At 45.9% G+C, this 17,044-nt stretch overlaps 1 protein-coding gene and 1 long non-coding RNA gene across 2 annotated transcripts in view; both read right to left on the bottom strand.

The window, feature by feature from the left end:
- Positions 1-15,107, bottom strand: part of LOC144114360 (phosphoenolpyruvate carboxykinase, cytosolic [GTP]-like) — a 58,455-nt gene extending 43,348 nt beyond the window's left edge. Inside the window, exon 1 of the mRNA XM_077648033.1 lies at positions 14,898-15,107. Coding sequence (XP_077504159.1) covers positions 14,898-14,923 — 26 coding nt within the window. The 5' untranslated portion in view covers positions 14,924-15,107. The remainder of the gene's footprint in view (positions 1-14,897) is intronic.
- Positions 15,108-15,557: 450 nt separating this feature from the next.
- LOC144094129 (uncharacterized) lies at positions 15,558-16,874 on the bottom strand. The gene is made up of 2 exons (XR_013306422.1): positions 16,724-16,874; positions 15,558-16,361 (listed from the first exon to the last, which is right to left on the bottom strand). It is a non-coding gene; the product is annotated as an uncharacterized LOC144094129 (long non-coding RNA).
- Positions 16,875-17,044: the final 170 nt, after the last annotated feature.

Below are 17,044 nucleotides of genomic sequence, written 5' to 3'. Positions count from 1 at the left end.
CGTTCCTTTAAATACTTCGTCATTCTTCGCGCCGAGAAGCCCTATCTGCGCCAATGTAAATATAACGATCTGCTTTCTCTCGCACGAAAGTATCACACGCTTACGCAAGCCTCAACAAAACTGACTGACAGAACCCGAGCTGCGACATGCTGCGCCCTACAGCTGACCAGGAGCGGACTCGTCGACGGAGCACGCTGCCACGTTCCAGTTCCACTCCCGTCATAGTGAACTATAATTCCAGTTCACTATACACTGAGACGCTGCATAACCGAAAGCGGGAGACGCTGTGTGTGCAGCGCGCATAAAGACACCGCGGTTCTAACATGTGCCACGATAGGCGTGCACACAACCCAACCAGCGGTTCGCTTGCGAACGGATTAGCACCTGCGAAGCACGCTCTTGGAATGTTGAGGGGACCAGCGTCGGAGACAACGCGGCGGCAGAGTCCGTGTAAAAATGCTTCAATGCCCCTCTAAATTATATACCTCCCGCGCCGTTATGTCGCAACATAAGGAGGATAATAAATAATATAAAAAAGGAAACAAATGCGCAGATCCTCATTTAGTCAATTTCTGTCGACGGTTCCGCTTGCGGAGCAGCAAAGCGTTCTGTGGAGGCGCAAGTTCGCTTGTCAATAGAGAAACGAAGCTGGGGTGCGTGCCTTCATGGATGAACACATCCGCAATCGGACGACCGGCTCAAGGAACAATAAAGCATGGTGCGCAACATCCCATCCCCGGACGCACTATATTGCGCAGTGCGTACAAGACTCCGATCGTGTCTTCGCCCCTCTGCAAAATGTGCGACTTCACAAGAAGGGCGGTGCGAAAAAACAAAAACAAATATTGACCACACCAAACTGACGACCAGGGTGAGAATCGCCAAGAGCCATCTCAGCGTGTTATTGCGTCAACTACGGTGATGCCTCAAACTCACGCGACATGCACTAGGCCTAGAAGAGCGCATATTCTTTCAAAGGCTGTTCCCGCTAGCAGCTTGCCTCGCTCGCGCGCGCATGTAATGAATCAACCGATTTCTTTCAAGCACAGAATGAAGGGGGCATACAATCGGGCGCCCCTAAGAAACTCGTGCGATGAAGTCACTCGGCACCTGTTCGAGTCAAGTATGTCCGCACAAAGCAACAGCACGTAACGAGCAGCAATGGCGATGAAAAAGCGTGCACCTTCGAACGAAACCAAAGATTTCGGTGCTCTCTCTTGATCGAGAGATTTGTTGGCTCACCAAGGCGGCAGTTGCTAAAGTCTCGTCTGACCGCACAGAACGCTCGAAATGCTAGCATTAATGTGCATCCTGCAGTCGCTTCGCTAACACGCACGTACTGTTGTTCGAATTTGCATCGCAAAGGACGGAACATTTGAAGCACACAAAAAACGCAGCAAGTGGGGCAAATGCATGGGAACGCTTTAATGAGCTTTTGATTGCTGCGTATTTTTTTCTATGCGGCGATGAATTTCAGGTGCATGGGGCTGATTGTCATAACGTGCGCAGCGGCTGCAAGACCTTGCTGCAGCAAGAGATGTCACTGTGTGGTAAAGGCGATGCTGCTTTAAGCAACAGAGCGGCGTTCACACTTTACGATAAAACATACATTAAAGGGGTCATGCAGCATCTTCGAGCAGAGTAAACAAACTCGCTCGATCGCTAGATTGTGTTGCCATAAACATATGAGCTAAATGCACTTATGCACACAAATAACCGCCAATTTCGTTCAAAAACTGGTGAGCCTTCCCAAACGACTTTTTCAAGCTCCCGTCATCCTCCATGTCATGCGTCCGCGTATGTCGGTCAATAAATGGTGATTGGCTAGATTCTTACAGAAGCCACACAGCTACCGTGGCCGCGTCGCGCCGGAGTGTCCCGAGTGGGAGCTCTGCGGCGGGGTTCGTGGTAGGTGCCGCGTGGGTGGATGCCGCATGCACAGGCGGGGAGGACGCGGTTGTAGCCATCACGAACCCCTCCCTCCAACCGATTGCCACCCTTCACATATCCCCCACTGCCACTTCGGAGGAGGCTGAAGAGGCCGCCATTGACCTAGCCATCACGCGCACGGAAGCCTGGTATATACTGTCAGACTCTAAAACTGCCATACTAAAATTTGCTCGCGGGAGAGTTCACGTGCCTGCATTTCGCATACTGAACTCCCTCGCCGCACATCCGCCCCGCCACATGGAGCTCATATGGATGCCTGCCCACTCCGGGAATACCGGAAACGAGGCTGCCAGCGCTTTAGCCCGAGGTTCTCTCAACCGGGCACCGGCGGCCTCCGACCTGGGGTTCTCACGGGAGCGCATGCATTCATTCAGTGAACTGACGCAGGCCTGCAAAGCCGAGCGTAGGCTCTACCCCCCACCCCATCCCTCCCTCGACAATTATCACCAGACACTTTGGAGGCGGCTCCAAACACGCACCTTACCCTCCCCTTATATACGCTCGCGCTATCACCAAGTCCACACAAACCCCTCCTGTACCCTCTGCCACTACCCGAAACCACTCTCGATCATATCCTTTTCCTCTGCCCGGCGGATCGTCCCCCGCGGGGCCTGGAGCACCTTACCACTTGGGAGGCTTGGGAGACCCTACTGCGCTACGAGGACCCGGCCAAGCAAGCCATCGCCACAGGCCGGGCTGCCAGCGTCATGAGCCTCCGGGACATGAACGTTTGAGTGCAGTGGGGCCGTGCGGGGGCCCAAGGACCCGCGTGTCCTAAACTCCCCAGTGTCCATTAAAGTTTTCACCACCATCCCGATTGGGCGGGGCTGGCGGAGGAGCGCCAACTTTTGAGCTTGCAAAAAATGACGAGAGGAGGGAGAAGGGCGCGAATACGCTGAAATTCAAATTATAACTGCAGTAACTCAGCTTCTAGAAAACATTAAAAATTCTTGCTGGAGGGTATTCGTGAAGCGGCGTCCTTTAACGTTACAGGCATACTGCAACGTTATTGAGTAGTGTTGCACGGCCCCTTTAACGAGCGAATGAGGCTTTTTATTTCGGCCAGACATGAAATAATTGATTTTATGATAGCTAAACGCGACAGTCACGGATGTCCAACACTCCGTGCAATCATCGGCATTCCGACTTACATGCTTGTAGCACTGCTGTAACAAAGCTGATATGTTTTTTTCTTTTCTATACCTGGATGGGCTCACGCTGTACGAAGAGTGTAAGGAATAATCCCAACACAATAGGCCCCAGTGAAATACAAAGGCGAAACCGACGCAGAAATCTACAGCTCTGATAAATGGTCGCCAGGACACATGTGCGCGCTCTGCACTGGACAACTTCTATCAGTGCACTGAAGAGGCAGGGTTCGATACAGTGCACTGCTTTTCTTCAACTGTGGTCCTTGCGTGGCTATTAGTGCCGCCCACTAACGCTGACAATGAACACTTGACTGCAAGTCAAGGAACTTCTGCTGCATTAATATCCCCACTGCACTATCAAGCGCCGAGATACGCGGTGCGCACAACTGGCTCACCAACTCCCCCTAGAAACGACATTCCCAAATTCACCTTTTGGGGAAAGGTGCGCTGCCTAGTGCCCAAATCAGCAAGGAACAAACCAGCTTGGGACCCCTTCCTCAATGAAAGCCGCCGGTGGCAGCGAGCATCTACCACTGCCCATTCAGCGGCTCCACATTTTGAAGTGTGCAGGGCAGGCAGCCACACTGGAAGGAATACGGTCGACGCAGCCTAATGTTGCCAGCATACCTATCACCAGCTTTCCCCCAGTAAAGGCGGCCTTTCAATTTTCCCTTCCTATCGTCTAGAACGTGCACTGATGCAGAAACTGCCCCAAAACAACACAACAAATGTTTAAAAATCCTTTTGATGCGACAGCATTAGGTGGGTCATGAAAGCGAAAACTGCCCGGCGTCGGCGAGTGTGTGCGAAACCTCCACCTGCCAAACGTGGAAGGTGGTGTTCACGGAGATTTCCCTCTCTCCACCTGCCACGGTTATGGTGTCTTCGACTGGTCGTTCCCGCGATCCGGATAGGATCTGTCATAGTGGGAGCCGCTCTCGCTCTGAGCGCATAGCGAGACTAGTCAAGCCGAATGGTCAGCGAGTTTTTTGAGCGGAAACGCAGGAGGCAGAAGGGGGACGTAACTTCCGGAACCACTACGCGGCACCGCTGCTGATGTCAATAGTAGCCGCACGTAAGGTCCCTTGATTACCTTTAGCCGCACGTGGCCGCACACAGTTTGCATCGCGGTCGGCGCTTAGCCTGTATCGATCGCTACCCCGGGTTTCCGTCCTACGGGACGCTCATTTTTCGAACATCGCCTTGTGGATAGCACTGTCGTCCTCGTCTGAGCTGCTGCTGGAATCACTGTTGTCGCGCGACAGCAACACAGACGGCATTCGAAGCGTAGTTTTAACTGGCGCCTCTTGGACATTTTTTGTTTCACACAGCGCGGCCCACGCAAAACACAACACAGCAAGGACGCTACAACTGCGTGACTACACCAAAAGCCGGCACTTGCTACTGCCTACGAGTAGGGGACGCCGCGGTTAACTCGCACTTTTTTCTCGGAGCGCGTCTGAGCGCTCTGAGCTGGAGGCGAGCGCTCACAGAGAACCAGCCGAATGTAGTCAGAGTGCCCGGTTTCGACCAGCCGAATGTGCGGTCGCCTCTCAGAGCGCTCTAGAGCGATCTAAAGCGACCAGTCGAAGGCACCATTAGATGCATAGGGGCAAATACCCCTCTCCACTTGTAGGGGAGATGAGAGCGAGGCTGGGTTAAGAATGGCTCAGAAAAAAATGAAAAGTACTAAGAATGACAACAAATTAATACGAACTGAAATTTAGAATCGGAACTGGAATATCACTGGAACAGGATAAGAGTGAACGAAAAAAAAAATCTTAACGCATTTCCTCCGCATCAATCCATTTCACCGCCCGCTTTTTTATTTTGTTTTGAACTTAACGCATAAGTCATCAATTTAACTGCACAAGCCTCAAATTTATAACCTGCAATGCGGTGACTAAAATTTCTAGCGAATAATTCGTACACATATGCTACCTCTAGCGGCTAGGACACGGTCCATGGACAATGGCGCCCGGGCCGGCAAGCGATGTTCATTACATGATCGCTCGCTGTTTTCTGAATGGAGGGAGAAAACTTTTGGTCCGCGGTCAAGACTGGTTCACCCTCATATTCTTTCCTTCTAAGATGGTGAACATCTGGAGTCTTCGTAAGCGTGCCTTGTTCCTTGTATGCCGACGAAGAGAAATGGGCTCAAAGCCACCGGTGAAATGGCGCAGCGCTTGGTTCGCAGATGTGAAAGGGACATACTGGGAGAGAAACCACTCGACCGCGGACCCCTTTATTTTTGTCCTCTTTGCTGGCTTTCGTCCTGCCTTGCATTTCTTAAACTGCACCGGCATGCACAGCAGTACGTTTGAGAAAAGTGGTGAGGTGAGTCGGTTGGGTGCACGACGCCGAAACGCAGAAACTGTACGCAAAACCAGACAGGTGAGAGAGGAGATAAGCACAGATGCGCTCTTGTGCTTGTCCCTGCATGTCTCATCTCGTCATTCGTCGTCCTGTTATGCGCGACGTGGATTTTTAAACGTGTTTTTTTTTTTTAAGCAGTATGCCCCGACGGCTGCGCGGTTTGCATATTTAATACGCGACAGCAAGAGAAGCAATACGAGAAAAATATATCTGATCGGTACTGGGAAAACTCGGAAGTTTCGCTGTTTGTTCGCGGGTTTGGTTACAACTTACAACGCAGCTTGCCCGCGCACGTATTTTCCCAACTCCCGCATGCCCCTTTCGGGCCAAATTTTCACCGACCACACTCGCACCCCGAGAGGCGCGAAGTTGGCATTCCAAGGCGCGACCAGTGAAATGCAGTAGCGCACCCGACATCCCAGGCGGCTCGCCCTTTAAGGCCGAGCGAAGGTCGACCCTGCCGCGCGGCTGGACCAAACTGGTTGCCCTCTCCGCGCGAGGTGGCAACCTTCCAACTGCGGCACGTCACACCGGGCACCGCCGATGGGCCGATAACAAGGCCCTCAAGGCCCCCCCCCCCCCCTATGCTTTTGTCCCGAACGAAAACGCCCTGTGCGGGCCACTCCAGGCCACACGCTGCTCCGAACGGCGGCCTGACACAGTACTGCATCTGTCCCGCCCGTCCGCGCACGTCCCTACGCGCAGAGGTCCGCAGCGATGCCACGTATCAACGCAAACTGCCGCCGGCTATCGGCCCCGCAGTGGGAATCGCTGTCCTTGCCGTGCCCGCATCATCGGTGGACCCATGCATTTATGACGCAACGTCACTCGCTTTCTTCATTCCGCTGCGTCCCGCCAAGCAGCACAACTCGGACGGCTGTGACGGATTTTACAAACCACGCTGGATCGATTTCAAATGTACGGACTTACACAAGTTCGAAATCCTAACTAGTCGCACAATGGACAGCTTGGAACGCTCGTCAGAAATCTGGTGACCAATGCGGTTTCCTCCTAGATAATTTCCCAGAAAAAAAAAAAGGCCCGGGGGTGGTGGGGGGGGCTTAGGTTCGTGTAGCCTTGCAGACAACTACTATGCTCTACAAATGGAGGCACAATTAAGGTACTGAGTGTTTTTCTCTGCTGAGCAGCAATATCCTTGCACTTACCAAAGGAGTATAGGCACCCAACCTTTACTTCCATGTTTTCTTCTTTCAAATTATGCGTTAGATGTTAGCATACTTTGGATCACCCTGTGGTACTCACCCCCGACTGCTAAGTAATTTATAATTTACTTTCTTATTGATGCTATTCCAGTTTTGGTTTCATCAACCAAACGGTGGCTATGACATGTAAGGAGCGTTTAGGTCACATAAGGCATGAAAAAAAAAACTGCAATTTAACTGCTGATACGTCATTTCTTGTCATTACAACTCATGAAGCAGGCTGGCTTAAGTGTTGTGGATTAAAGCTACGTGTCAGCGATTATATTGCAGTGTTTTTCATGCCACACGTGACCTAAACACCAACTACTTGTCCTAGCCACTATTCAATTGATGAAAATGAAACCAAAACAGCATCAAGAAGAAATCTAATTACAAATTATTTAGCAGTTTTCGGGCAGACACCATGTGGTGATCCATGTAGTCTAGTGGTGATCCACGTATTCTAATGTAACATCATTTGAAAGAAGAAAACACGCAACTAGAATTAGGTGTTTATAGTCTTTTAACTTGCAGGTCGATTAGAACTATCGAATGATAATGGTAACAAGAATTAATCACTGCTCCCTTTCAACTTACAAGATGCCAGGTATTGCACCAGTGAGCTAGGCCACAGGGCCACCTGACAAACAGGCACTTATCACACTCAGCTAAAGCCATAGAGTCTGTGATAGTCTAATAAAGTTGCAAACCACAGTAATAACAAAACACACAGGCCCTGGTCACCTGTTTTCGTTCTTGCTGAAAGGGAGTTGCACAGCAAATTAAGTTCTGCGATTATTTGTTGTGAGATGACTCAACCGACTAGGTTCATGTTCCGAGCTAGACATCAAAAGTTAACGCCACAGCATTCAGCTGCAGCGAAATGAATGTTCCTAGAATGCTCCATGTAGCGGATCATTCCAAACACAAGTCAAACAGGAAGCTTCTCTAACGCAAGAACAAACCTTCTGCTAGCATTTCAAGGTCATTCAATCTTTAATAGTGCCGTAATGGCTCTGTTATGCGGCTGAAGCGAAAAGCCATTGGCCTCAAGACTTTTGACCAAGACTGTAGTTTGTAAGTAAGCCTGCTACAGGTGGAATGTTTTCAACTTTGCAAGCTCTTAGTCTGCCTGTTGTGTCTATTCAATACGCCTCGACTATGGAAACTACTGGGACAAAATGTGTCCCCACATATGTGGTAACCATTTTCTGGTTTCATGCTGTGGCAGGGGGTCTCAAACACCACCCTTAAAGAAGAACTGGCAAGGACCCAGCCCTGTAACGTCTGGGCATCCCCACAGTTGAAATGCGCACATCATTGAAATTAAAAGTTTAAGATAGCCTTAATATTATACAATGATGCAGCATCGTGAGACTGCCTGACAATTTCTGTTGCAGTCACATTCAATGAGTGCAATATATATTAGATGGCAAAGAAGTGACTGGCCAAGAAGCATTAAGCAAACATGTCCATGAGCTCTGCACCACAAGGAAAAGTGCTCTTTGTTATGGCATGGTTTTATGCGCAGCTCAAAGTACTATCCAAGTTCAAATAAAATTTCTTGTATCTGGTACACCTGTAAACCATATGCAGACTAAAAAGAATTCAACAAAAATTTCTGGCAATGGAAGTCTAATAACTGTTTCTAAGCATTCTTCTTGACAAACTCTGCATAGTTGTTTACTCAAGTGAACCTAACAGTGCAGTAGATTTTGAAGCTGTAACACTGAAAAAAAAAAAAAAGAAGCCTCCAAACAAGAAAGCAAAAAGTACCAAGAGCAAACTAGACCTACAGCTTTAAAGTAGAAAAATAAGCACAGCCATACTTCTTGCAGGCTAACATGCTAATAGCCCACCTTAGGCTATGTCTACCTTTGTTTGGCTGCATTGTTTTCATTCCAATGAGGTATGATCAAAGGAGGAGAGCACTCAACCAAGTGAAGTTCAGACTCCAATCTCTGATGAAGAGAATGAGCCGCTGCATGAACTGTAAGATGGATTTAGGTGGCACTGCACAGCCCAGACCCTCACATAACTTGTTAACATGAAGTCAGTGAAAATAGGCATGAGGAAGAGCCATTGTGAACAGCACACCCACTAACCAAAAGTGTTTAATGACAATGCAAACTCAAATTGATAGTAAACTATACAAATTGACATCCAGAAGAGTAACCAATATTTAATGTACAAATACAGTTAAATAGAAGCATTGCTTGTATCACAAGTAATATAAACAGGTGACGTTGCCTTAGTGACATAACCAGGAATTGTTAAAGCTTGTGCAAGTAAGAAATAACCATGATTTTTATTTAGATGTGAACTACGGTGTTCTTTATTTAAAATTCAAAAGTAACCATTAAATGCTTTTCATAGCCCTTCAATTTTACCTTCACAATGCTCAACATACATGCAAAAACATTTAAATCGTGAAGTCCACAAGGAACAACATTTTATTCATAAGTGAGGCCACCGACATACCAATCATTGTAAAAAATTGTCCATTAATTTCGTGACCCACTGAAATTCTCTGCTATAAAAGTTCTCTCCCACCTGCAAAAATTTTAATTCGATTCACATGCATTGCTTTACTGACTCATCACCACTCACTGAATATGTATGTCATGGCCCATAATCCCCACCATCCTAATAAACCCATTTTTCTCCTCTGAAAAACTGGCCATCTCCATGTTGCCTGTTGCGCAGCCATTTTGCTATATGTAGGCGCTGTCCTGCTTACTGCAAGAGCTGTTCACAGAGGCCAGTCAACCTTGAAGCAATTATAAGAAATATTTAAGATGGTCCATGAAGAACCTATCCTAGAGATAAAAAAGAGGTGCGCAGTTTCGTGTTGCTGCCAGTCGGAAGCTGGTAAAACACATGTGCATTGCCTCAGCATTTCTGTGTATGCCAGGAAACCTTAAAAACAAAATATTTTACTCACTTTAGAGCTGCATGGCAGACTACACTATAAGCAGTGAAACAATCATGGCAACACCATGCAATGAACAGCAACTTTCCGTAAATGCGGACATTAGTGACATATGCAACTAAGCACAGACATCGCACTTGGGGGTTTAACATGCCAAAGTGGCTCAGGCTATGAGGGACGCCGTAGTGAAGGGCTCCGATAATTTCGACCACCTGGGGGACATCGCACTATGTTAGGAAGGAAATGAAAATATACCTATGCTGTCAGCTCTAGCAGTATTTTCAAATAAAGAAAGGTAAGGCTACATTCTGCGCGTCCTAAACTCCCCTTTATGTAATAAAGTTTCCACCACCACCATTCTGGCTCTCCTTCATATCGGGCAGGCGGCCAACAAGCTGGGTTTTAAATTAAGTATGGCTAAGTACATTGTCGTGGTTCACCATGAAAATGCAGAGACAGCACTACATCTTGTTTGTTAATGGGTTTTAATGTCCCAAAGCGACTCAGGCTATGAGGGACACACAACACTACTCTGTAATTCACATTGTTAGAGTAAGTCAAATGTTTAGGGGAATCCCCCCCCAAGGTGTAGTAGATTTGTAATAAGGGAGTAAGTACTGTTCCACTGTTACAATGCTCCCACCTGAAGTTATTGATCAATTCCCTCCCACCCTACCATATGCTAGCTGTCCCAGATAGCTCAGTCGGTAAAGCGACTGCTCCAGTGAAGTGGTGGCCCCAGGTTCGAAGTGGATAGTTTTCCTTTGTAGCCATACGGCTGCACTTGAATGGATGCCAATGAGTAAATATTCATGCAAGAGTTGTCACTACAGATCTTGCATCCAATTTAAAGCATGCTAACTCCCTAAAAGAAGGATGAGCAATGTTTGGAGACCTGGCACAGTCATACAGAGAATATGGCTACATAGGCACCTTCACAGAAGATTAAATGATGGAAACTGCTACCCATAAAGCTACAGGAATGAAGCCACAGGTAATAGAAACCAATATTAATAAAGTAGTGATGAAACACAGCTAGAACTATGGCATATAACAGACTAGCATGAAGTAATGTAGGATAATGAAAACCTTGAGCCCTCAGTTATATGCAGTTCCAAAGAAGTACTGCAGCTGCAGTTGAGTTGAATCCCAACCAGCCACTCCATGTTTGTCATTCATGAAGAAAACCATTCGAAAGATTTCGTTATACTCTTTAAAGAAGTATAGGCACCAAATTTTTGCTTGCGTGTTTTCTTCTTTCAAATGATGCGCTACATGTTAGTATACATGGATCACCCCACACTGTTCGCCTATGACTGCTAAATAATTTACGATTGAATTTCTTCTTGATGCTGTTTCAGTTTCATTTTCATCGGCCAAACGAAGGCTTTGACATGTAGTGGTGTTTAGGCCATGCGAGGCATGAAAAAAATGGCAATAGAATTGCTGATACGTTGTTCATTCCACCTCTTGAAGCAGGCTGGCTTAAGTGTTGTAGTGAATTAAACTATGTATCAGCAATCACATTTTAGTTTTTTTCATGGCTCACATGACCTAAACATCAACTACATGTCACAGCCGTTCTTAGTTTGATGAAACCGAAACAAAAAGAAAAACATCAAGAAGAAATTCAATTATAATTTATTTAGGGTCACTGGCAAATACCACGTGGTGAGCCCTGTATTTTAATGGCTAACGCATCATTTGAAAAAGAAAACATGCAAGTAAAATTCATGTCTACGGTCCTTTAAGTAACGGTGCCTGCCCAGTAAGTACAATTTCAAGATCACCGCATTACTTACACCAGGGGGTAGCAGTACTCTTCATTCTATAACTGACGAACACAACATTTAGTCTGACTGACACTGAAAGAATTATACACTTTTGGTGCAGGCACGGCGCACATTTCTCATACGTTGCCATAATGTAGTAGCATGTACCAGGATCTGCCTTTCAGTGCATTTTTGAACAGGTGGTGCAGCAATCATATCACTGAATGAGTAAAGCTTCAAGGCTAAGCCATAATATGACTCTTGCATACACATTCAAGGATGTCAAACATGAAGACCACAAAAAAAAAGCTTCATTAAGAAAGCAAATAGCATCAATGTAAAGTGCACGTGACGACTTGCCATATATTTTCCTATGTTATGAGTGATGACTTAGTGATAATCATATTAACTGTGCCCAGCAAGTTGCTTGCAAGTAGCAGCAGCACTCAGACTGTGATAAAACAAGTTACATTGTGGTTCGGAGCATTTTGAATAAAGTGATGCTTGAATAACGCAACGAAACTGCAAAAAAAGCATGCAAACAATAAAGAAGCCCCCAGTTTATCACTGCACATGGGTGGCCCCACTCGTCCGAATAGATGCCACAAATTAGCCCTTTCAAGCCAAGTGTTGCTCAGGAGCAACAGCTTAATTTTTTTGTTTTTCTCAGATACTACAACAGCTTTGATCTTAATGTTGCCATCAGTCATAAGATAACCTTTGAACTTCATAACAAAGGACAGATGGCTGCTCTCACTTCTTTTTTAAAAAGGCACACAGAATGAGGCCAGCTGATCAGCCGTCACAGACTTCGACAACAGAAGTGAGCAACGAGTGATTGCCAGAATGACAACCCAACATTGTACAGCCACAATTAACTTATTTCAGACACTTCAGAAAAAACAAAGGTGCTGCATCTACATAGCCTAGCAATGGCTTGTGAATGTGCAATTAAAGAGCGCAGAGAGAAACTCCTCACTGTGCAACAGCAAATAGAGTTTGCTTTTTTTTTTTTTCTGAAACCATATTTATGTTTCTTTATGCAATGTAAATTATTGCCCAAGTTTTCAACTGCTTGACCAACTAGAAAAAAATTATGGGCCTCCATGTTTAAGGTTAAACTGCTGTGGTACAAAATACAAATTCATAATACAGGTCTGTTTATCACCTAAAAAAACAAACATGCAGTTGCAAGGCACTGGATGATCCAACTGCACTAAAGAAATGAAACGCCCAAGAGCTAACAGTAAGTTTAGTTGCAAAAATCTCGAGCCTGAAGGCGAAAACTGGTAGCCCAATGCTTCGAAACAGTCCAATCTGAGAAGCACACAAACATCGCAGAATAAAAAGCACACTGAAGAACAAAAGGAACAACCCCCCCAAGTGAAAACGGTATTGATAAAGAAGTTCAAGGCTTCAAAGAATTACTGGCAGGGTTACAGACCTTGATAGAGGATTTTTTTATTTTTTAGAGAGCCCTTAGTGTTATATCTCCATTGTTTTTTCATTTTTAATCAGCCTTCACAGTTTGAAAGCCGCTGCAGGGCAACAACCTACCAACTAAACTGCACCAGTATGAAGGCTAAAAAAACAAAGTAAAGCCAAGTAGGAACAGTAAGCATGTCGCACAATGAACGGAATACCAACAATCTACCATCAATCCATCAGTCAGGCCATGCTTCACTTATCAGCGACAGGAGCAGAGGGGGCCCCTCCTACAGTTCCATCGCGTGATTCTCATGCAACCTGTTTGCAAGGTAGACGTGCTCCACAATAGATGAAGGCCCTCAGATTGAATGCACTCGTGTAGCATCAAAGCAGCTCTGCTATTACCCTCATAGAAACAGCTGTAGGGTTCATACAGAATCAAGGAAATTATAGGATTCCAAGGACAGAATGAGGCAATCAAGGAAGGCAAAGGAAGTTTTTGTTAGATCATACAGACTAAGAATCCTGAAGAGCTTCCTCCTGATTGCTCTCTTTATGGAAACCATTCCTGCTTTCTAGTCTTCGGTAGCCCAGCAGAAAAAAGGAGGGGTATGCCATTTTTATTAACATCAGTGTCTATCAGACCACTCCTACAGATAAGTATTTTTTGCAGTTTTGTCTTATTTTCATGCAAGTTCTTAAACTCCACCTACAGTGCCTACCTTTTTCAATTTTCCTGCATTTTCTGCTTTTTTTTTCAGCTTTCCAAGTATTGACTGTACTGTTGACTCAAGATGCATGGTAGCCTTAAGTTTCATAGATATCAGTACACTGAGGAGGCCACTATGGCTTTTGACTGCATGCGTGCACAGAGAAACATACAGTCCTATCTTGTATTTCACGTGAATTTGCTTGTCAACACTGAAGCGTTTTCATATTACGCTGCAAAGACCTGACTGTCCTCACGCTTATGTGCAAGCATTCCCAACAATTATTTTCCAGTTTGCATGAAATTTCTATTAGTATAGCTGCTTCTAGACATGTGATCTGGCAACGGCTTGACGCCTTGCAGCTTTTCAGGTGGCTCGTCTATGACCGATTCGCCCATCACAGCAACATTATGAGGCTCTTCTGGCACAATACGCGCTCTTGGAGACAAATATCTTCAAATTCAAGAGGGTATTCAGGGTTATCAAGGACCTGTATAAACCCTGCATTTCGCAAATTAGGCGGTGCTTGACCCCTTATTTGCAAATGAGTGTCTTTCAAACACAAGTGGCCTAAGTTCGCCGCGCCTAGAGTTTCTTTGTAAGACAAGCGCGGAGCTCCGTCCACCCGAACTGTGCCAGTGAAAATTGACGACTCAAGATAAAAAATTAACCACTTTTTTTTTATTTCCTCTTTCTCTGTCCCTCACTCCCTCGCGACAGTTCAAACGAGGAGGACGACGAGAACGAAGACACGAAAGCTAATTATGCGATAAGCGTTCTTGTTGGGCATTCCAGCAAATATTATGGAATTCACGACTGCGACAAGATCAAAAGACCTACGATAGAACATGTGTGCTGAAATATGAAGTTGCAGGCAAAATATGCAATTAACGCCTTGGGTTTCCATCCGGACTGATGGTTTTGCTAAGCGCTAGTTTAGCGAACAGATAGTTCAGTCAACAACTCGAACTCGGCAATAACGGAACACGCGACTTCCCGGGGTGTCGGTGGTCGTGAGACCAGCTAAACCACAGTTACGCAGCATGACCAGACCTTTCAAAACCATTCGTTTCGCTCTTTTGAAGTTAAGTGTTTGAAGAGAGAAGTGGGTTAGTTTCCCCGGCTGACTAAGAATTCCAGTACAACCATTAGAAAAATATATATATAAAAAAATATTTTTTCTCGCCGGTTTTCAATCGACGTCAGCACACAGGGTCAGCGACACTTTTCGAACAGCTGCTGCCGAAGTTCTTTTTTTTTTTTTCCCCGCAGAAATGCATGACGGTGCTCCAAAATTCATACTACGACAAAACACCGAAACGACACAACTAGACATAACGTCAAAAAAAAAAAAAAAACTTGCATGCTAGGCTTACCGCGGTAGACAGGTGATAATCTTCATCGTGTGCAGTTTCTACGTGGTTTTCCTACAGGTCTCTGGAGTGCAGCCAGTCACGTGTAGGTGCCCACCGGGTCGTGGAGGCTTTGTGGCTGTGTGCCGTGCCTCGCGCTAGGTAAAGGGAGAGTGAGGCACTTCCATCCAACCGCCTGCGATAAGGCGGTCCCTCGGAATTTTTCCACGTATCCTGCGACCAAGGGGTGATAAGTGGGCATAGCAAAATGGTTTACAGCAGCAACACTGGTCGGAGTTTCAGCCCGCAAAATTAATCCGAAAAATGCAAGTTATTTGGCTTAAAGGCACGCATCTACACAGCATTCACTCACAGACCTACCTTTAGGCGCGGAAGGCGCATGAAGCGCGAAAAAAATAATAAACGTCATAAAAGGTGCGTGATGTCACTAAGAGCTCGAACCGGTATTGGACGGAGACGAACTTCCGTTGCAGGACTAGACTTTGTCGTCTGCTACTTCCGACGTGTCGGTCGGTGGATGGCTTACGAGCCCACCTTTAGCCAGGTAGAATAGTAAACAAAGCACTTTACAGACGTACCCTCAATTCAACTCCATATTTTGTACGCGTCAGTTTTTCCTGGTGTAATACCGGAATCAAGTATATTCGAGACCAGACACGACCATGCCACTCAAAAGGAACGTTTATTTTTGTTCAGCAACCCCTATAAAACCACACACATCAAAAACCCCATTCCAAACATCTCGCTCTACACATGATGCATTGTAGCAAGTTTCATACACATGGATGCAGTTTAAATAGTAAGCGCCAACCACAGGCAATCTCACAGGTAGCCAAACTTTTCATGAAAGAGCTGAAAACCGTGCCTTCATGTAGGCTTCCATTGCTGACTTGTGCTTTTTGCATGTATATCTAGCAGTAAGGCTGTGCGTATCTAGCGATCATATGTGAGCACCAAAAAACTCAATATAAGCACATGGACACAAGGTCTAGTTGAGCGTTTGTATCACAGCATATCTGCAAAGCCGCCCGCGATGCCCCCAGCAAAATGTCTCCCTTCAAGACATACAAAACACGTCGCACAGAACAGAAACGGGCGGGTGCACGGGTTGCAGTGTTACGTGTGCGTGAGCGGCACTAAAGTGTAGCTTCGCAACTGTGCAGTTGCGTCTCTCCTCATTAAATGAGCGCCTGGAAACTCAAGTCTACACACGGTCAGCGTCACGTCACAAGCACAGTCAAATCCACTTCTTGATTTTTTTTTTTTACGACAACAAAAGAACAGCTTCAAGATGTCTGCAGTTACAACAGGTCACAGAAGAGCACCGGTCCATGTTTCAGTCGATCCTAGGCTTGCGGCTTCGGGCCCGTGGCGTTCCTTGAACTTCCGAGGCGTCGTTGTTCGCAGCCAGCAGCTCCCGCACAAATCGAAACCGCGAGAGGAAGAGCTTCCATACGATGTACCATCCTGAAAGATTCACGCAAAATAAGCACTAGGCATTAATCATAATCAGACAGTACTGGCCGACAAAAATACGCCACCGTGTTGCGCTCCGAATGCGCTTACAGAATACCATGCCCAGACAAAGGAATAATGAAACACACACGAAACGCTAATGAGAAGTTAGACTAAGCGGTTTATACGCCAAGATAAAATAAAGGTAAAGTGCTGAAGTACGACTGTAGTATTCGGCAGTATAATAATGATTAACAACACTTCCAAGGTTAAACTCAGTGGATTGTCAACTAGTCTCCCCTTAACTGTTTCTTCGAACTCATGCTCTGTTTGCAAGCGCTAATTGACGATGCATAATTTGCTATTGTGCTTACCTATGCCCACCAGCGAAAGAACGAGGAGTAAGGCGAAAACAAAGGAAGCTATGGTCAAAAGAATGCTTGACATTCTTCATCACCAATTTGAGTATCTTCTTTGAGATGTTGAAAATATCACTCGCGTTTATTCCGTGGAAGTGGCCATATTGTGTGAGAAATGAAGCGCCATCCATGTACACACAATGTTTATAATTTCAATTTTTACTAGTCAAATAAATTGCACTCATATACTTCACGTTTCTACTATATAGCAATAAAATCAAGGTTTTAAATTAGAACATACTTGATGTGGTATTCATTTTGTAAAACAGGTTGACA

Source organism: Amblyomma americanum, chromosome 1 (assembly GCF_052857255.1).
Source record: "Amblyomma americanum isolate KBUSLIRL-KWMA chromosome 1, ASM5285725v1, whole genome shotgun sequence".
NCBI lineage: Eukaryota > Metazoa > Arthropoda > Arachnida > Ixodida > Ixodidae > Amblyomma > Amblyomma americanum.
The sequence above is the reverse complement of the archived record's forward strand: the minus strand, read 5'-3'. Positions and strand labels throughout refer to the sequence as shown.